We start from the raw sequence: 22,062 nt of genomic DNA on the forward strand, positions 1-22,062 counted from the left end.
TGATGGGAGTTGTAGTCCAACAACATCTGGGGACCCACAGGTTGAGAACCACTGCCCTTGATCATGGGTAGGCAAACTAAGGCCTGGGGGCCGGATCCGGCCCAATCATCTTCTAAATCCGGCCCGCGGACAGCCCAGGAATCAGCGTGTTTCTACATGAGTTGAATGTGTCCTTTTATTTAAAATGCATCTCTGGGTTATTTGCAGAGTATAGGAATTTGTTCATTCCCCCACCCCAAAAATATAGTCCAGCTCCCCACAAGGTCTGAGGGACAGTGGACCAGCCCCCTGCTGGAAAAGGTTGCTGACCCCTGCTCTAGATCATATATGCTGAGTGTCTGTCCTATATGACAAGGTTTCACTGCACAATAAATATCACCATTTGTTAATGAAAATGAGATAGAGGGAAAGAAAGATTGTCTCCAGGGAAACCAACATAGATATTAAGGTAATGTGTTGCTCTCCTGTTCTCTTCCATCACTTTCAAATTCTTGCACACACTGATATGAGATGGAAAGAGAAGAATTCAGAAGTCAAGTCACATACCTGGTTCATGAACTTCACCAGGTGGGAAGTATCATGGAACAAGATTGAGGCAATAGAAAACAAGAATATTAGAAAAAGGACAACACGATTACAAGAGGCTTAAAGTAATTCAAGACAGTGTTGATAAGTAAGTCAGCTCATTATAGGAAAGCAAATTAAGGTTAAGACAGGGATGATGAAATGCACATAGACAAATGCAGCTCATGCAAATGCGGAATAGGAAATGTAAAGAGTTCAGACTGCAAATGAATTGTAAGCCAAGAATCACTTTGTTTATGAAGCTGTTCCTTTCCTTCTGGGGCACATCTACATACTTCAGGAACAAACTCACAGAGACCACCCAGCCCCACAATCAAAGTGTGCCTCGGCCTGTGCCATTCTCTGTCACCACATACTTTGTCCTTGCAGATGGCATGGAGGACTGTAGTGGCATCAATATGGCAAGCAAAATAGGCACAACTGGATTTCCAGTCGGCTCCTTTGTATCCCCAACAAGGAAAGCTACCTGCCTATTCTAGAAACACTACCTATGGTTTGGCTTGCATGCTGCAGCTCCCAGCCAGAAACAGAGAAGATGTCATGTGCATATTTCTCCCTTGAGCCTCGCCAGCAGATAGTAGACGCACTGGTTTCATTCATTAATAGCAAGTACTAGGAGGCAATACGGTTTCTCAATTTTATTCCTAATCACATTGTTAGCACCACATGTGGTTAAGCCCTGAATATGCTTACAGGGCCAAAACAGCACAAAGTTTAGGTTGCTTCTGACCCTTTCAGCCATTTAAACAGGGCAGGACGAAGAAGGCCATGAAGAACCGGTGCTCAAAAACCTGTTGTGGAACTATGTGAGGCAAGCTAGTGCCAGTGCTGCTGTTGTCAACAGGCCGGCACATGTTGGGAATATGCATTCACATCTTGCCATGCTTGTCTATTGTATGAATTCTTCAGCATGGGACTGCAGCACAGACTTCTGGGTAATGGGTGGATCAGCCTGAGGCCAGTGCAATGCATTGTCAATTCAGGAAGAAGCATGAGCGCAGAAACAAATTTACTCTCTATTCCACTAAATCCTGAATTGAATCATGGCTGCAGACATCAAGTCTCAAGAGGGCATTAAAAGCAGATAACCGTTCCTTACTTTTCTTTAAAGAGCCAAACTAAAGCTTTGGAGCTGAATTAAAGGCGTATATGTACTCAAGCAGACAGAACGTATCTTACACAAGTATAGGATGATATTAAGCAACACAGCAGGGCAAATTCAACAGCGAGTTCTGTAGATTAGGGTAGAACGTTTGTCAATTTCACCACATTTCCCCCCTCATATCTGCACAGAATTGTGGTAAAGTCTTCCTTCATTGAAGGAAGGAAGCTACGCCAGGCAACTAATCTCATGCCAGGCTAATTTGGTCATCTGTGTGAGTTCATATTTATGAGTTCAATGTTTGGGCTGCATTTTGCTGAAGGCTCATGTGGGCTTTCATCAAGCAGCTAATCCTAAATCTTGCCTTATTAATACTAATAAATAATACCAACTTTTAAGAGTTGATTTTGACTACATATTTTCACCCCATAAGCACATATGGAAGCTGTTGTGCTAGAAAGAAAAGCAGATGTGGATTTTGAATTCCAATGCAATGTTTTCCCAATTGTATTCTTCTGCCTTAATTTCTCTGTGAGGGTAGGAGAGAAGCCATTATATTGGAATTAGCAGCAACACACACCAAAGGATATAGTTGCTTGCTCCAAGGCAGGGCTGTGGAACGGAAATCTGAGCCACCTACATAATATCCCATTCATTCCAACTACCCAGTCTCTTATGCCATAGGTAATTCAGCTGAAGTCAATAGAAAATCAAGCACCATGCACAGATGGCTTAGGGCGTTTCAGTGGCTGTACATTTTTCGAAGGGTCTATTTAGATATAGTCAGTGCCTATAGTCAGTGCCCTTTTGCATTCAATTAGCAAGGACAGTACTATAATTACACCTTCCCTTCCACAGCCTTAAGAAATGCAGTGCCCCAACTTCTATTTAAATGGTCAGAACCGAGATGCCTCAACACGTACCTTCTTCCTGAGCTTCTTCTGGAGGAAGAATAGAAAAAAGAGAAGGAAACAGCAAAAGAAAGAAAAAAGAGTTAAACAATAAAAATGAAATCGGCCCGCCCAAACTGTGTGAAGAACATGAGGTCATAGGGGTAAAGTTAGAAATAACAATATTGCAAGTCAAGCAGGGAAAAATGAATCACATACACATTGAATGGACACAACACACTGAGCAGTGATTTGAAATGTTACTTCAATAGTAAGAATATGGGCAGTTTTTGGCTTTCTTTGTTTTTAAAGCATTCATATAGATCAGAGTTAGGTTGAATCCTAAAATCCCATATTTTGTTAGACAGAGGTTATTTATATAATATGTCACATTTCAAATCCTCCAATTTGTGGAGAAAATGAACCAAAAATGACCATATTTCTCCAAAGAGGGATGCTATGGCAGAGTCTTATTCTGGAAAAAATAATAATAGAAGTTTGAAAAAAATGCAACCAATTCTGTTATTTACCATGAACAACAAACAAATAACACTTCTTTTAGTGTATAGGGGATTCAAAACTGAGTTGTCATGAACTCAGTTTCATCGACTCCCCCACCCACCCACATTGATGCCATGGAATCAAGCCTTTGGAGTTAATATTCTCTTTTATCTTGTTCTTTTTCTTCTGCCACCCTAGGATTCCTTTGTGCAGACAAACCACTCTTCTGAAAAGGAAGAGAGAGAAATCCCGAGGGCAACACCACACACATACGCACACACATACCTTCTTCTTGTGCTTCCTCTGATAGGAGACATCATGGGAACAAGAGGCAAAGACAAACAAGATAATAACATTATGATAGCGGCCCAAACCCTTTAAAAACTATTTTTGTGAACTACTGCTGGAGAAATAAGTGGTTAGAAAAAAAAGAGAGAATGTACAAAACAGGAAGCAAACAGAAGAAGACAGTTACAGATCAAACAAAGATGGGCAATTCAGAAACCAGAAAAACATAATTCAGGAGAGAGGGGAGCATGCTGTTTAAAGAGAAGAGAAACGCCAAGCGTAGCAATCACACACTGAAATCAATGTGGGGTTTCCCCCTGTCCAACAGAAAGGAAGGAACATAGGAAAAGAAGGAGGAGGAAGGAAGGAAGAAAAGGGAAAGGAAATTCATTTTTCCCAGAAGAAGCTGCCTGTATTAGGTTAGCACCCTTGACTATTTCTTTGTTAGGTTTGACAAGTGGCTGAAGATGGAGTTTGAAAAGGACCTTCATTCACAATAACCCTAAGGAAAGCACTGTTTTGTTCTTTGCTTTTCAATTAGGGTACTGGCTTAAAAGCTGTTGTTTCAATAAGGAAATGAACTTCTCCTCAGCAGCATCGTACTCAGGAGCTAAGAATAATACATTTAGTCTTAAGCCTCCAATTGTGATTTTATGGAGTTTCTGTGTTGAAGTCGGTTGCTCATAGTCTTCCAGTCTTCCATAGTCTCCCCCCCCCCAACACTAGACATGTTAGTATATCCAGAGCCTCAAGGGCTACACTGCCCTGCATTTTAACACCATGGCATTCCTGCTCCAATCCCAGCATTCTCTTCTGGTACAACTAAAAGTGTTAACAACTGAACCAGGCTATCCACAGTATCACATGCATATAGGAAGGAAATGACTGCGGTACATGGGAGAGCAGGCTAGCCCAGAAGGTCTGACTAACACACACAACCCAACCCCATGGGGCAGGCCTCTGTTTCCTGGTGGGAGAAGAAATCCATATTGTAAAGGCATCTCTGCTTGCCCACGGTTTCCCTGATCTATACAACTGGTCCTTGGTATTACTAGATTCCTGCTTTATTCAATCGCTCTACTCTTTTTATGTTTAAATATTAAGCAGTTTAGAAATGCTTTAAAATAAAACAAATCCTTTATATATCACCGAACAACAACCACAAAATCAATATTCTTCCAGGCTGGTTTCTCTCTCTCCTTTTATAACCTTAGAGCAAAGTTTTATCATCAAATGCCAAGGGATTGTAAGGCTGGATCTAAACACATCAAAGAAGCGTTTCAGTTAAATGCGTTGTAAACTTTGTGAGAAATCGGGTTGGCAAAAATGGAACAGCACCATCTGGTGTCACAGTGTTAAAAGGCATATGCAACGCATATAAAGTGCTTTTTCTTTGCCAATGTAGCTGAGTCCTAAGTAGCCTATTTCAAAATATTTGAGGGGTATCCTGATATGGAGTACCGCAAAACAAAGAAGACTCTTGCACTAGAAAAACGTATTAGCACTTCCACATCCAAGTACCTAATAGGCTAGATAATGTGTGGTCTCACTCAACACTTTGATCCTGTAAGCTTTTCTGAAGACCCCATCACTGCCAAGAGTCTACAGTACAAACAATAAGTTCAGCACTAATGGAACTGTGTGAAAGGGAATCTTCTTCACTCCATCTTCAAAACGTGCCTGTATCAATATACACTACTGTAACTTGTCAAACCTGTAGTCAGCTAAAGATGATGTACATTTCCCAATTTTATATTATCAACCTGCACATTTAACTTATTGTGCTGATGACAGTTTGTTTGGGAACTTAAATATTATAATGGGAGTTTCTGCCACCACAAATTCAAATCTAATTATGAGGGCCAGAAAGGGAATTCAGCAAGATGCACAACTGAGCAATCATATAATTTCTTGGGTTAAAGGCTGGCTGTGTAATATACATTTAATCTGGTGGCTGTCAAGATCTCCCCTTTGGCCTTGTGAAATGGCCTCCAGTTTTAATTCTAAAGTCACTGGGCTGGTTATTCACCTAGCATTTCAGATCATCTTTAGCAGACAATAACAAAGAGATGGGTGAATGACAGGCAGCTAAAGAGCTGAAGATCAAGGGATCATCCAGGAGAGAGAAGGCACATTCCAGGTTTTGGTTACCTTCTTCTTCGTATTCCTCTGCATTTAGATAAAAGAAAGAAAGAAAGAAAACGAGAAAAGCAACAGAATCAACAAAAAAGCATAGCAATTGCAATACATGGACCACAAGGACCGATACAAAAGATAAAAACTCACTGAAAATAAAAACACCCTTTATTTATAGAAAGCCAAAACAAAACAAAATACCCAAACCTATTTCCATGGTTCTTCTCAGTCAAAGGTCTGGAGCTAATCAAGTACAAAAAATAATGAACTGGCCATTGTTTCCTTTCAAGAATAAGAGATTTCAGCTGAGTTGGAATGAGTAAATTGTATTGTTCTAATAGACGTAGCATGCCCCGATGTAAAAATTTGATTGAGATTCCATTGCACTTCTGCAAATGAATGCACTTCTCTTATAGATGGAATGGTAGCTTCAGAATCCACTAATTTAATACCAACAAGTAAACGCTGGAGAGGATTGTATTTCAATCTGAGAGTGAATTACAGCTGTAATTTTCTGATTCTGTTTATATTGGATAGCTATGGTATTGGTCAATAAGCCTCAATAGATAGTAAAACAACAATGTAATTTCCTCCATTAAATGTTCCTGCTTCATTAATGTGTAACTAGGCTGCTAAAATCAGTGAAAGGTTTTGAATCAAGATATTTAGTGTTACTGTTGCAACAATCTGGATTTATTTTACTGAACATATTTCATATCCAATGCACACTTCCAATATGGAATATACTATTCAGCAGCCCTGCTCACGTTTGGTAGTGGAATGAGTAAGCAATGCACAAAATGCTGCCTTTTGCTCTTGGAGAAATTCCACATGACACAGCCACAATGTGGAGGCTGCTCGCAAAATTACCTCCGCCTTGGAAGTGCTCCATGCAGTGGCCAGTATTTCTTGCACTGGCTCACCTTGTAGATCAGCCCCTACGAAATATTCACAGTGGCATCTTTCAGCAGTCTCGGGCACTAGAAACCTCATAGTGGGAGCCAGGCAATCTTGTACAGCAAGCTGGCACCATCCTGCTAAGTGGCTGCTGTGTCAACCCACTTTAAAGAGGTCTCCACCGGTGGTCATATGACATGCTGCTGCTGTGAAAGTCATCCTCAGGGAAGATTAAACCAGCTTCTCAGTGCAATTTAGGAAAGAATTAGACATAATGGCAGCCCAGCCCATGTATGATAATATAGGTCATGCCAAGATCCTACGAAGCGGGGTGTGGGATAATTTAAAGTGCCACATGTAAGGAAGGAAAAAAAGATGACTCCTCTTCTCACTCCATGCCCCCCAACAACTGCTTCTACTCAGCTAAATTTTCTCCTGGCAGGGTTGTTTCTGATCTTGGAGCGTCACCAAGAGAGGTTGGCAAGATTGGAGAAGCCATTTTTCAGACAAAAGCAAGGACAGGTCAAACACTCTCCTTTTGACCACAGATGCTGTGCTTAAATCGTTCCCAGAAGATGCTGCCTCAAAAGGCTGAACTATTTATCTGCAGCTATGTGATCTTCAGTTCCATTCCAGCTTTACAGTTTTGTGAGACAGCTTCCTCTTAAATGGCATCAGCTTGAGGAAAGACTGTTAAAAAAGAGAGTCGTCTGTCTTCAGTCCAAAAAGAAGATATGCTTCATAGACATGACCAAGCACCCTGCGCAGAAAATTTGCTTCCACATGTGACTGCAAGACAACAAAAGTCTGCACTGATAGTACGATGCTTTCTGACAGGGAACATATGCTGAGAGCGTGAACAAATACAGAGAACAGCAATGAACTACAATGCACAAATTCATATATTTTGAAACAGCTAATATGTTTGGATATGTAATCTTACACAATGGAAACAGACACAGGATAGAAAGTTACATAGTACTTGTTCCCCCGTCTACAATGGTGTTATCTTAAAAAGGCAAAACTTTTCAAAATGCATAGGTTGGAGACAGTCTGCAAATACAGTTTTTTGTTTAATAAAAATAAAAAATTCATTCATTTTTAGGCCATCCTTGCTAATGACTTTCAAAATTCCACAGGGTAACAAGCAGCAATAAGATAATCTTGAAATGAATAAGCTACAAATAGAGACATATTTATGGGCTCCGTGATTGTCAAATCCGTCACCAACAGATGGCAGCAGCTGCATGACAAGAAAGCAAAAATAGGAGGTGGCGGAGAGAGGATAGATATTATTTGAGTGAAGAGGAAATCCAACCGTGTGAAACGGGCATTGACCATGTAAGCAAGGTCAACACTGGTCAGAATTTTATAAAATGAGATACCATGATCCTATGCTCATGGTCAGCCAGAACTCAGAATGCTTGTGTATGATGGATTACAGATGGGAAAGGGGAGGAATTTGGTATAAAGAAATGAATGACTTAAGTTATGAGACCTTCACAGTATGAAACCATGACAAGAATAATAGAAACAGATACCGTCTTAGGATTCTGCCTTCTGAATATTTATATATATGCTGAGTACATTTTTAAAAAAAACTAAGATGCTTTAGAAAAAAACAACACCTGATATGCATTGGAAAGGTATATTAAAAAAATTAGATGCTTTACAACGCTGATATACAATTAAGAAAAGCTTATAAATACTCACCCTCTACTTGCTCCCTGTTACAAAAAAAAAAGACAGACAGAAAAGGAAACACAGAAGATAAGACCGTATTCAAATTAATGAACAGAGCAATCCTATGTGTGTTTACACTGAAGGGACGTCTCACTCTGTTCACCGTCTGGTGAATGTGCACAGTATTGCAGACTAAACTGTGATGTACTTGCTGCTTGTAAGTATAATTCATAGATCCTACCTTATTTGTGCTATCATCTTTCAGCTCCAAGTCATTGTCAGAATAAAAAAATGGTAGAGCATCACTAGTCTGGCTGGAGGCTGAAGATTTTATGCATGTGAGCACTGCATCCCTCTCTCTGCTTGTCAAGACACTCCATCATGACTTCAAGACTCCCTTGAAAACTAAATTTAGTAGTAAGCTTTCTCTATGAAGCATTCTAGCTTCAGCTCCACTAAACCATCACCTTATCAGCTTTCTGTGTTTTTACCAATGACAAATCTAAGTCTCCTGGGGATGTACTATAGAACCTTTTTTATGTCATCCTGCATGTTTGGAAGAAGAAGAAGACGATTTTGGATTTGATATCCTGCTTTATCACTCCCCAAAGGAGTCTCAAAGCGGCTCACATTCTCCTTTCCCTTCCTCCCCCACAACAAACACTCTGTGAGGTGAGTGGGGCTGAGAGACTTCAAAGAAGTGTGACTGGCCCAAGGTCATCCAGCAGCTGCATGTGGAGGAGCGGAGACGCAAACTTGGTTCACCAGATTACGAGTCCACTGCTCTTAACCACTACACTGGATTAAATTAGTTAAAGTTGTCTGAGGTTGCACTGCTTTGGTTTATCAGTGACTTGTTTTATTAATTAATGCATACTAATGTCATTTAATGCTGCATGTTGCTATATTATATCAGGTGGGAAACTGCTCTGCGATCATGGTATGGCTTCACTTGCACATGACACAAACCAAACTACGGCTCAGCATGAATGGGGAAGCATGCTGGCACACAAGGAAAACCTTGTGGCTACTTTGCTCCTTCCCTGCTTGTACTGCTGCCACAAAGCCACAAAAGCAACAAAGTCAAGATTTGATTTAGCGTTATGTCTGAACCAAGGTTTGTGGTTTGCTCTCCACAAACAAACATTGGTTGTTAATAAGAACAAACCTCAGTTACAAATCACAACCCCAGGCTTGGACATAATGCTAAACTAAACCATGGTTTCACTCCTGATAGCATGGTGGCAGCAGGTGAGCAAAGCAGCAACAATTTGCTCCCTGTGCACCAACATACTTCCTCATTCAAGCTAAACCATAGTTTGAATTAGTGTTGAGTGCAAACCAGGCCTGTGTGGTGCAGAACAACCTGGATTTTTAAAATGCATAATAAATACATAATATGTGCTCTGGTTTCCTCAGTATTTCATCACTAACCTCCTTATTTTCTTCACCTTAATTCCTAACTATACAGTTAAGAAGTTACATTCTGCACATGATCTGTGCAAGCAGCAAATAGCACTGCTATTTAGGGTTGTGGATTTGGTCCTAGGTCATATGACTTCATAAATAAATAAATAAATAAATAAATAAATAAATAAATAAATAAATGCAGTAAAATTAGGTGTTGCTTCTCATTGATTTCGGAACAGGTCATTGACTTTGTACCTGTGAGGACCAGTTGTTTCATACTACCAGAAAACCTCCCCCCCAAAAACAACAACAACAACAATGGTAGTATTGATATGCTTCTACTTACACTTCTTCGTTGTCAGACATGTTGGCAGGTTTCTAGACGAAAGAACAAGTGAAGAGCAGAATAAGTATTTGACATATCAACCATGCACACCTGATTTTTCTATAGATGTAAAAAAAAAATCCCATGACACTTGAGATGTGGAGCAATGGCAATTAAATGAGTTGAAGAAGGGATTATTGTAGCAATACACTTCATAAATCCTACAGTAAAATTAATCATCAAATGGGAGGCTAGCCTGTCACTTGTCTGAGCTGAACCTTATAAACTATAGTAATTCATACACTTAACTCCAAGTTGAAATAAGATGTCAAACACTGTGTTATTCAAGCCCTCCAAATTGCACTCACATTATTATGAGCACTAGATGGAACACAATCAGGCCCTTACTGTGTGATGTATATGTGAATGGGCAACTTCAGGCATGTCAACCTGATATCTGGTAGTGAGAAACATTCCCCGAGATCAAAGATGGAAAGTCGCTGGCCCATGGGCTGGATCTAGTCTGCAGTCTAGCCTATTACACCCCACCCCACCCACTGCCGCCACAGCTAATAGGCATAGAAAAAAAGCTCCCACTGGGTCCATATCAATTTCTCAGCAACCAGCACAGAAATACCACTGGGAGAGGAATGCCGCAATCCTGTCTGGACTACTGTAATGCACTGTTTGTGGGGCTGCTCCCGAAGATGGTGTGGAGACTTCAGCTAGTGCAGAATGCAAGTGCTAGGCCAGTTAAGTGGGGCAGCCCAATGAGGCCATGTGTCACTATTCCTGAAAGAACTGCACTGGTTGCCAGTGAGGTACCAGGCCAAATTCAGGGACTTAGTACTAGCATAAGTCTTAAATACCCCAAAGAGCACCTTCTTGGACCCTACAATTGGCAAGTAAGGCCTTGCTGTGGTACTACCACAAGGGTTGCCCAGTTGGCAGTGGCCAGTGATAGTGCTTTTTCAGTGGCAGTTTCCCATTTGTGGAATGCCTTCCCTAGTGAGCTATGTCTGTCTTCCACTTTGCTGATTTTCAGGGTAAATTTAAAAGCATTCCTGTTTACCCAGTCATGGTGGCTGAAAGACAATATTCCTGGCAGCCCGGCAATCACTGCTCGAGAAAACGTTTTCGCTGGTTTTCCCCCCCTAGAATGTTTTTGAACAGTTTTAAGATATATTTATCATTTGCTTTGCTATGTTTGCCATCCTGATCTCCTCTGGAAGGAAGGGTGGGATATAAATTGAATGAATAAAATAAAATGCAGGCTCTGTGTGTGAGTGCATGTGCACACACACACAAACACACACACCATTTGCTGCGGTTACAGGGCTTCTATTCATTCCAAAGACAACTACGACGAGCTCAGCTGCAGGCTCATTTGTTAAAGGGTGGATGGAAAAGTGCCAGAATTAACAAGGTTATTTGGGTAACGTTATCTGGCTAGCTCTTGTATTTACTACAGCCAGCTTTAATACCACTGGGTAAGCTCCGGAAAAACCTGGGATCATGAGGGATTTGGGTTCCCACTTTCCCAGCATAGCAAATGGTGCTCAAGGCAGTAGAGATGCTACCACTGTTTTGCCCAAGCAGCTAAGTGCCTGGTCAACCTGGCCTTGTGTTTGCTGCTTACGCTGCACAATGCGGCAGAAGAAGCCTCAGAGGAGAACTGAAATCACAGCAACAACTTTTTTGGTGACGGTTAGCAACGCCTTTGCAGAACTATTTTTAAAGGGTTAGAAAACCTCGGAGAGGTCAGGGACGATGAGCTCTGCAAGGGGGATTTCATCCAACATCCAGCAAAATTCATGATGGACGGAGCTTTAATTAGAAAACAGAGGCTCCTCCCCAGGAAACCCAATCCCCGACTTGAGTTCATTACTCAGCTGATATATGAGAGGAGTCTTGAAGGAGCAGGCAGATGGATGTGCGTCCTAAAGGAACATCTGCGGCTCACAAGGTTTCTATTTCAGAAGGGTCTAATAATCCTGGAGGCAAGAGTCCTGCCATATAAGGGGTCCTGCCCAGCTCCCAGTGACAACACTTAATGATACAACGTAAACACTCCGAAGGGTGTGCACTTAACACTGCCCCGAACCCCACCCGCTCCACTGCGTCGTGAGGTTTTGAGCGTTCCAGTGATAAACCCCTAACAACAGGCAGAAAATATTTTGGTTTTGAGGATGGCGTGGTACAGGCTCTCCATAGCAAAGAGGAAAACACAGAAGAGTCACCAAAGTCCCCTTCCAATCTAACTGTTCCCAAAATAGTTTTGGTCAGTGCTATTTTTCTAGAAAAAGAGGTGCTGGAACTCAACATGAACACCTCCTTCATTCTCTTAGAATGCCAATGGCGCCCACCTGAGAGGTGTTGGGACGGCTTTTGTCCAACACGCCTATTTTAACGTTTCTTCTGAGCTTAGAAATAAAGATGCACAAGCACAGACAATTTTTTTAAAAATGATTTATTTGCTAATGCAATTCCAAAGAAGCGGGGGCCATTTTAGGTGCATCATGAATCTGTAGGGTGGTTGCTGCTAATGGTAAAAATTGGCCAAGAACTCCCCCCACCCTGCCCTGCCAGTGGGACCTCGACTGACAAGTCATCCATTGGACCAACAACTGCAAAAATGTCTGTGAGCATGCTATAAAAAAATGATAGCAGCCTTCCCCATCATGGAGCCCTCTAGATGTTTTGGACTACAAATCCAATCAACCCCAGCCAGCATGCCCAATGGTCAGGGACAGTGGGATCAGTAATTCAGCAACATCTGGAGGGCACCAGGTTGGGAAAGACTGACTTCAAGGCTAATTTATAATTATGCCAGTCAATCACAGAATACATTTTAATAGGAAAGACACGGTCGTCTTTACACATCTTTTAAAGAAGTGTAAGCTTTTAAGTAAAAAAAGTAAGGTTCCGAAAATGGGTTCATTCTGCTGCTCTTTCATATATATGTTCTTCTGCTGCTGACACTTTGAGAAAAGGTCCCCACTGACTAGGGATTTCATAATGGTCATGAGAGTCTTGTGGGTAGACTGCCAGTAACTAATGGGTCCTGGGAATGTGGCAAAAGAAGATATTTCATTTCCAGGGTAGGAGTTGAAAATAATAGGAGCTTCTAGGCAGTGACAGAATGGGTCCTTATGACTCACCGAGTCAAAGTTTGTGTACCGGACTTGATAAGTGATTTGCTCCCTAGACAGATTTTTAACCAGATAGGGATGTAACTTTCAGAAAATCTCAATGATTGCATACATTATTATGTTTGTAATAAAGGCATATTCCTAAAATAACCAGCACTGAAACAGATACATGCAGCAATGCCTATAGCTGATCATTATGTATTAATAAACTATGCTGAAGAACTAGGGTACCACATGGAGCTTGATTCTTTTATACATATGATATATGTATTTGGGGGCATAGAATTTTGCATAGAATTAGTCAGGCTTTAAAACAAAACCTGACGGTACGTAAGTGACTCGGACAAAAGCAGGTGCTTGATACAAGAGATGGCAAAGCTTGACTGGGTCAGAACCACCAAATTCTGTGTATAAATTCATTCAGATATAGGGCTGAGCCAAAGGAAAGTAGTACACAGTCCATGAGACGTCTACTCCCACTACAAGATACCCCTCCCCACAGTAATGTGGGGTGCTGCTCACCTGACCTCCCTCCAGCTGTGTTGCCGCTGCCTATTGAGATGGAGGGTCAAGGTGGTGGCGAGGTCAGATTCCCCATTGGTGCATCTGCGTCACACTGACCTCCCCATTGCCTCACCTCATCGTTCCCTCCCTGGCCAGGTATGCAGCATCCATGCAACTGGAAGGAGGTCAGGTGAGCATTTCAGGGCCCCCATGACATCCACTACTGCCCTCCCCAAGTGTCCATGAAGTGCTCTCTAACAATCATTCAGAGCACCGTCTGAGGAAGCAGCACGGCATAGAATGCTCTTTGCAATCCTGATCAACTACAACCCTTCTTCCTTTTCAGCAGTGACAATGGACAAAAGATAAAGATATCAACGGCTGCTACTCACAGTAGCTGTATATCACTGTCAGTATCAGAGGCAGCATACCTCTGAATGCCAGTTGCTCGCCTCCTCCCTGTGGGCTTCCCAAAGGCATCTGGGCTGACCCCTGTAGGAACAGGGTGCTGGACTAGACCAGCCTTTGGTCTGATCCATTGGGGCTCTTTTTATGTTCTTATGAGCAAATCTGGCAACGTCTGGATGGAACTCCAGGCAAATAAAGCTAATGGAGAACAAGGACAAACAGCCCTGAACTACTATGAAAAAAGGTAAAGGGCTGTGGGCCGGGGGTGGGGTGTCTTTCAAGAACATCTCATTCTCCCAAAAGCTCATTTTTGTGTCATAAACGTTTATTCCAGAAAATTTGGTTCAGTCCTATTCTGGCATTGTTTCCAGATGGTCTTGTTTTCTTTTCTTGCATTTATCAAATGAACATGCAAGAGGAGGAAACGAAGTGAGGATTAGGCCGAGGGGTCAGCCTCTTTTCCTTTGGCCCTCGCCCCACCCCCAGCCCAGCTGGCTGGCCATTGTCCTAACTGGGAGGGGGGGGCGATGGCCATCCTACCCAGGTGGGAGGCACCGGAGTAGGTAAGCCCGCTCAGTGTCGCAAATCCCACCCACCTGTTGGGAAGGGAGGACGGAAATTTTGCAGAAAATTCAATAAATAAAACAGCAAAGAATCCATAAATGGTAAATATGTATCAAATGGGTGGGAAAAATCTAGATGGCATTCTGATAATGACAATATTATGTGGACCCTGCAAAAAAATAATAATTGCACACTAAACCATGATGTGGAAGGGCTATGTCATCCAAACTCTGCTTTTTTAAAATGGTGTACAGATTTTGAATATGTGCTGCTTGGTATATGAACATACACACGTTTGGTGAATTGTTTGTAAAAAAGGGGGGCTAAATTGTAATGAGGGCTTGCATCTGATAAAAAATAAGCAACAATATCATGACACAACTCAAATACTTGAACAAAATAATCCAAATGACCTGGAAATATTCAGGTGATATGGATCATCACCATTTATGATAACTAGGCTACACCCTGCACTGATGTGAAAAAACATGGAAAACATGGAAAAACTGACATGGAATATTCATAATGTTAGGGGGAATAAATGGGGGGGGGTGGCTGTTCATTCAACTGGTTCTTAAATCTGAGTGTCAACATATTTTCACTTTGTCAAGAAGAGAGCCATATATTCCAAAGTTGTCTCAAAGCTAGTCTCTTTAACACTTTCAGACTGTTTCTCCTAGGCTTTATGCACTCTGGGACATGGCAGTCTGGAAGATCACCTCGTAAACAGCATCATGGGAATTAAAGACTACCTTGCCTTCCTCTGATATCCTGTGGCTAATAGCTAAAAAGGAGAAGAGCCAGGGTTCAGTTTTCTCCTTTACACAAAATGTTCAGTGGTACTAGAAAGTCAGCAAGTAAATGTACTCCACATGCGCATTCAGAGGCACTTGTTTCTTGATGAGTATATCACATGTACCACAGCTGACTTCTGCTACTGAAAAGTGGTCCCAGTGGCATATCAACATTGTACATTTAAAAAATACTCAAACCTGTTCAGCTATAACAATTACTGACCCAGGAATCAGGGGAAGCGCTGTGAAAGGGCTAGAAATACCCCTCAAATGAATCCTCGCATCAAAACTGAGGCTGACCCAAATGCACAAGCAACCTAATCATTTCCCTGTGGCAGCACTATTTTAGTGCTTTGGTATATTGCGCCACTGAAGCAGTATACAATCCCAGAGATGCAACTCAAGTATTCCTTTCCAGTGTTGCCTGGATATAGTTTTCGGATCATGCGTGTCCATGCAGAATCTGAGAATTGCATTCTGGTACCTCCCACCCTATGAGATAAGTGCTGCCCACCCTCAGGGCTCCTGAGGGGGACCAGTTTCAACATCTAAGGTAGATCTGCCTTCTTTCAAAGTCCTAAGGAGACTGGTTCAAAATAAACTCTGTTTTTAATCTTCTCCCGACATTTCGTCTTATAGACAACTTGTGGTAGGACAGTCTTTGGAATGTATTCCATATCCTGATCTATCAGATATCCCAATTTGCTGGTCTTCAGGAGACAGTAGAAGACTTGGAGCCAAAACTAGATGAGATATGGAAGTTTCATGAATGGACCCTCATTTTCTCTTTTCAAAAGAACAGTAATAGTTACAAAAGAATTCCCACTTTGATTGGAGGGTATATTTAAACCACCACCTAAACTAAACTGCCTTCTCAAGCTACTATTTTTGCCACACCAGAAAGAGGGAAGGGGAACAGAGAGAAAGAGAGAGGCATTTATATTATACCTGCATTTCCCTCCCTCCAAGCTCTCATCAGTATCAGAGGCCACAAAAGCTGCTTTGAATTATTTCAAAAAAAGAAAAAGAAAAAGCTGGGTCAAAAAGCCAGATCACAGATTTCTCATCTCATGGCCTTTATCCTTTTAGGACAGTTTTGTGTAGTGGTATTATTAGCAGTAGTGCATGCCAGTTTTGCATGACTTTAAAACATTCAATGATTCTGTCAGTGGCAAAAGAACCAATACTACAATAGTTACCAGGCAGGCACACCTTATTTGCAGTTCAAAGAAACCCCCACCCCCCAAAAAAAAACCCTCTGTAAGGCCCTCCCTCCCCGGTGCAGAACTGCAGAAGTTATAAATAAATGCTCGAAATGGAGCCAAATCGAATGAGACAAAGTGGATCATGATTCTGTCACATAAATCCCCAGGCCCGTCTCTGCTTCCTGCTCTGAACTATATGTTCCTTTTGGCCTAAATCTATTCCAACTCTTGGCTTTAAAAGCACAGTCCCCATCTCCTCCGGAGCTTCTTAACAGCTGAGAATGTACCCATCTTCCCCTTGATAGATTGAATTCACTCCCTCACACCTCAGAAGCCATTTATGAAAATAGCCTTCCTCCTATCAATCATTCCCTCTCCTTGGCCATACAAGGGAGGTGAGGCGGCAAGATGATGAGAGGAAGATAGAGAAAGAAAATGGGCATGCACTGGAGAGCAGACCTGGCAGGTAAAGCTAGAAGTCTGAGGCGGGGGTGGGGTGGGGGTTGCTGGCACGAGAAAATCAAGAAGCAACTGTCCGGGCCACCATCTATCATTTGGCAGATAGATCCACTCCCCTGGCAGAATATCTAGTCAATCTGACTTATCCGATAACCATCTAGGACATATTTCTTTACACTCCCTGCATTTTGTTCCTTGCCCTGTCTCAGTAGAAATTCTTTGTAGCCATTTAGATGGTGGCAATGCGATTCTATATTTGGGACCAAGACTCCAACAGCCAGAGTTTTTTAAAAAAAACCAAGCCCTGAGAGTCAGAAGCAGCAGCCCAAGTTGCTCGTTCCTAATCCCATCCATCTGTGCTGCTGGTCTCTCATGCCTCTGCTCATTTCCAAAGCAAGCCAAGTCAGCTAAGAATAAGAAAGACTCGGAAACCTGGCCTCTCGATCCCCTTTCACACAGCTGCACCCTCTGCTGGACTGCTTTGTGACATTTCTGTTAAGGATCTGACAGCACAAGGCGTCGCAGATGTTGTTCAAGCTTTCTCTCCAACGCATCAGGAAAACACATTATGGATGGCTATATGCTAAGGGTTACATAAATCAAACAGCAGCCAAACTCTATCTCAATCTGATCGTTTCATCATTAAACATCCACGAGCCACAGAATTTCCCCTTTAAAACATGAAGCTTTGAATAAAAATAACTGCAGGATTGCAGCATTATCCTCTGTGTATCTGCTCAGAAGTAAGTCCCATTAAAATCAATGAGGCTTAGTCTCAAATGTGCAAAGGATTTCAACCCAAAGATAGATAGGAATATCTGGTCAGGAAAGCAGAATCTTCCACATGGGGGGGAAAATAGTCCAATGACAAGTTAGCTGATGATAATGCAATAAAGAGAAGGTAGGTTGGTCTATGCAGAGCAGGGCAAAGGGTAGATCTACATCTCCTGGAAGGTCACAATCAGTCAGCAAGGATTTCTGACTCCCAATTATTTCAGAATCGCAGCAACATGAATACTCCCCCGCATCATCACTCCATCCAAAATTATACTGGAAATTTGAGTGAATTTTGTGTGGAATTTTTGTGTTCCGTTCTGGTACTCAAAACAAATTCTCCAATTCTAAATATACATATTTTGCACCAGGCTCCAATTGGTAGATTTGAGGTTCTAGTGAGGGGTGGAAAAAAGTAGATCTCATAGGCCTTCCCTGGTCTAAGGTGAAAAAAGATACTGCGGTCTGTCAGACAAATAACAGGTTCAAACATGCACACAAGATTGCTGCACCCTAGGCCATAGAAAAAGTTGCTGCTTATATTTGAGAGTAGCCAGTCAATGTGGCCCAAACCTAAATTATGGTGAACACACACACAGTTTGATTGCTAATGCTTCAGAAGGTGAGAGTGGCAGGGGAAACCAGGCGTGGTGCACTGGACCTTGTACTTCTGGAAAAACAAGGGAGAAATTCTAGTCCACTTGTTGTGGGCTGATTCCCAGATTATGGCTGCCACACGTGGCAGTCCTCGTGTGGCAATGTTCTCCATCGCAGCTCGAACAGCCAAAAATGGCCTGCAGTGGCATGGAGAAAGTTATCCAATCCACCTTGTGAGCTGCTGTGCACAAAATGACTTGCCATCTGGGGGCAGAGGCTGCCATGCAGAGTGGTTCGAAGCAGCCTCTAGAAGGAAGCACTGATTCTTCGTCCTGTGTCGTCACACAGCCCGGCTATTTTCAGGCAACTTCCTCACTGACCAAAATCACATTTCAGTGTAAGAAAGCAGATTCATTCTCCCCACCCGTTCCTTTTTGGGAGCAGCAAGTGTCTCTTTCTCCGTATATGGTGAAGGAAAAAAACAATACACCAATTAACTGTTGGTATGCTCTTAATCAAAATGACCCCAACATTTGTGAAGATTGAGAAACAACCTAATTCTATGCACCTGCTCACAGGTAAGTCCCAGAGATTTCAATGAGGTTTACTCCCAGGTAAGCTTGCAGCCTCAGCCACGACAACAAACATGCTACTGATACACTTCTACTCAAAAGAGGCCATTCATTGATTCCTCAGTCATTTTATGCTTAGGATGTTTCCTGCCAAAGAATTTTTATGCCACTGTTTCCCAATATGGCAACTATATATTTAATTTAGTGCCTTGCAATCCCCATCAGGTTTGATCTGCTTGTAGAAACTTGGCAGGCATATGCAAACTGAAGAATCCTAACAAATCCTAGTCAGCCCCAAACTATTCAGATTCACACTTTTTCATCCAGTTTGTGGGAACTGCATAATTCGTGCAACATGTTTCCTTATAAACCATATACTTTGCATTCCTGGAGTCCAGCATTACTTTTCAAGGAAGTGAATTACATTTATTACATTTTCACCAGTAGACTTGGGAATAACCAATGCATGCAATGTGTGAACAGCTGCCAGGCTGTGAGACTCAATATCACTTCATCTCTCAACTGAACTCCCATCACGTTTGACACACTGAGTCCACAACTAAAACAATCCCAAACCATGCCACTATAACTCTTTGAAGCCAATGGGATTTTGCCAAAAAGCTGTACTAATTAGTATTCACTTTTATTTCCACAGCCTTCTGAGACTGCCCTCCTTTTCAATGGCTACCTCATTTGACATAAAAGGCTTACTTTTATCTATCTCTACCCTAACTTCTATCTCCCCTTTGTAGTTAAATTCAAGCTGTGAGGGAAAACTGCACCTGGAGCAGCATTTTCAGCAGAGATTATTACAACCACTGGAAGATTTTGAGGGCTTTGTGTACAGCAACCTAGTGGTGCTCTCCTGATGTTTTGATCTACAACAGCCATCACGCTGTAGCCACCATGGCCATACAAGCTGGAGCTGACAGGCATTGTGGTCCAAAACATCAGGAGGGCGACAGGTTGGGAAAGCCTGGTCAATATGAGATATACTTTTCTTGACAACTTCCAAGGCCACATAGTGCTCACTTCTAGGCTCCACTTTTGAAATGCTCTCCCTCCCTCCCTCATCTGTCTATCATCTATCTATCATCTATCTATCTATCTCTCATGGACTGCCGCTGCTTATTAGTACAACCTTGAAGCAAGGCCCCCCCCCCTCAAAAGAGGTAAGAAAAATGGTAGGCCCAACAGGGAAATGACAGCGAGACATGGACTTAGGATGTGTACATACTATAACTTTTAAAGCACTTTCCAAGCCCACAAAGAATTCTGAGCACAGCAGTTCACCCCTCACAAAACTACAATTCCCAGCTGGCCTTAACTAGGGTCAAAACTAGGCTTTACTTCACCCAGGTCAAAGACCCAGTTGGGCACACACAACCCATGCGCATCTGTGTACACACACACACACACAGGTGGGGAGCCTCAGTGGCGCCCCTATGGAGGCTTCACAAGGGGCAAAAAAACTGGCTTGCCCCACCCTGTACCTCTGCCTTAAACTACAGAACCCAGAATGTTTTGCAGAAGAGAACGCAAGTGCACACGCAGCCTTATGCTAGGCCCACAACTCCCTGAACTCCTTTCTCGGAGGTTTGCACCTGCTCTTCCTTTTGGGTCCCCTTCACACAGAGCTACGCCCTTTGCCTGAATCTCCTCCTTACCTGAGAGGGGGGGAGCTGCTGTGAGAAGCAAGGAGCTTTCTGCCGAATGGGAGAAAGGCTGCGGGGTCTGCAAACTCCACCAGGCGATTAAGTCCTCCTGTTATAGGGACATTTGATCTTCTGGAGAAGCTCATTGGCCACCAGGCTCACAACACTGGGGAGGAAAAGAGCAAGGAAAGGGAGAGGGCTGGGAAGGGGGAGGGGAAGAGATGGGAAAAGGTCATACCAAGTATAGGAGCAGCTGAAGGAACTGCACCAGGCTGAGATGGGAGGGACAAGTTTGGAGGGAGGGCATCGTATAGCTTAGGTTTCTATATTTATAAACCCAAGCAAGCAAGCACAATTTAAAGAAGGAGGTCCAGCGCCAAGGAGCTGGTGGCTGGCGTGGTGAAGAGTGGAGCCTGGTGCTCTTCAGTTGTCTACGCTATTTTAAAGCCCATTAATTGTTCCCGTCTTGACCATGCTACAGGCTGCGCACATAAGAAGCCACGCAGATGCATTCTTCGAAAAGGTCCGAGGCAAAAGTCCGTGTGCCTTTCAAGCGCATTCTTTTCCCTCAAAGAATTCTGGGGACTGTAGTTTGTTAATGGTTGCTGGGAGTTGTACCTCTGTGAGGGGTAAACTGCAATGCCCAGAATTCTTTGAGGGAAAGAATGGGTATTAAAGGTGTAGTGTGCACACTCAGGAAGGGATGTTGCTGGGATACATAGTTTCCATGACAAATTAGAGGAGTCCCAGTGCTTGAACTACGTCAGAAACAACACTGGTCTAGCAAGCTAGGGCAAACCAGCTTTGCAAACCGTATCACAAGCTCAGTGGAACCAGGGGTGGGGTAGCAGCAGAGCCAGCCCAAGATAATTTTGCTGCCTGACTGAGGCAAAGGATACGCTGGCACCTACCCTGCCCCATTGCCTCTCCTGTTCCACTTACAGAAGCTGATTAGACTGGCAATTGATTGTACACACCATACATTTAAAAGTTATTCCCACCCACCCAAAGAAACCTGGGAACTCTAATTTGCTAAGGGTGCTGGGAATTGCAGCTCTCTCAGGGGGTAAACTCCAGTTCCCATGATTGTTGGGGCACTTTACATGTATGTACTGTATAGCACTGACAAGAGGACAGTATCCCAAATTGCACCTGAAGGCAGCCAATAAGCTGGGGCAGTGCAGGTCGGACCCCATAGCTCTGTTCTTCAGCACCACAGTTTGCCCCCGCTGCCCCCAAAATATGCTGCCCAGGATGGCTATTTCATTTTGCCTCATAGTATTAGCACCAGCCTTGCCAGAGAGACACAGTTCAGCTTTCCAGATCGAAGTATCAACAACAGAGACATTCTGACCTAAAATGGTCGCTACTACATCTAACTGATGCTCTGGACATACTGTCAAATGATCACATTTCATGTTTGAGATGTTTTATTGCTTTTATTGTAATTATTTGTTGGGTCTCTAGACCGTAATAAAGATGGATTTGTTTTGATTTTATAGCCACAAAGACCTGTTAGTGGCCAGTGGCAGTTGGTCACTTCACTGTTTTACTCGCCAGC

General features: G+C 42.7%; 1 protein-coding gene across 6 annotated transcripts in view; it reads right to left on the reverse strand.

Annotated features, from left to right (window-relative positions):
* TNNT3 (troponin T3, fast skeletal type) overlaps window positions 1–18,573 on the reverse strand; it is a 39,680-nt gene extending 21,107 nt beyond the window's left edge. Inside the window, exons 1-6 of one of the 6 annotated variants that reach the window (XM_083723232.1) lie at window positions 18,505–18,573; window positions 9,839–9,870; window positions 8,113–8,126; window positions 5,518–5,535; window positions 3,364–3,381; window positions 2,611–2,628 (exon numbers count right to left, since the gene is read on the reverse strand). In XM_083723232.1, coding sequence (XP_083579358.1) covers window positions 2,611–2,628; window positions 3,364–3,381; window positions 5,518–5,535; window positions 8,113–8,126; window positions 9,839–9,870; window positions 18,505–18,558 — 154 coding nt within the window. In that variant the 5' untranslated portion in view covers window positions 18,559–18,573. Of the gene's footprint in view, window positions 1–2,610; window positions 2,629–3,363; window positions 3,382–5,517; window positions 5,536–8,112; window positions 8,127–9,838; window positions 9,871–13,865; window positions 13,875–13,904; window positions 14,028–15,164; window positions 15,238–18,338; window positions 18,472–18,504 lie in introns of those variants that run through there. The other 5 variants (XM_083723231.1, XM_083723235.1, XM_083723228.1 and 2 more) reach the window with 5 other exon arrangements.
* Window positions 18,574–22,062: the final 3,489 nt, after the last annotated feature.

This window comes from Podarcis gaigeae, assembly GCF_964106915.1.
Source record: "Podarcis gaigeae genome assembly, chromosome: 1".
Taxonomy (NCBI): domain Eukaryota; kingdom Metazoa; phylum Chordata; class Lepidosauria; order Squamata; family Lacertidae; genus Podarcis; species Podarcis gaigeae.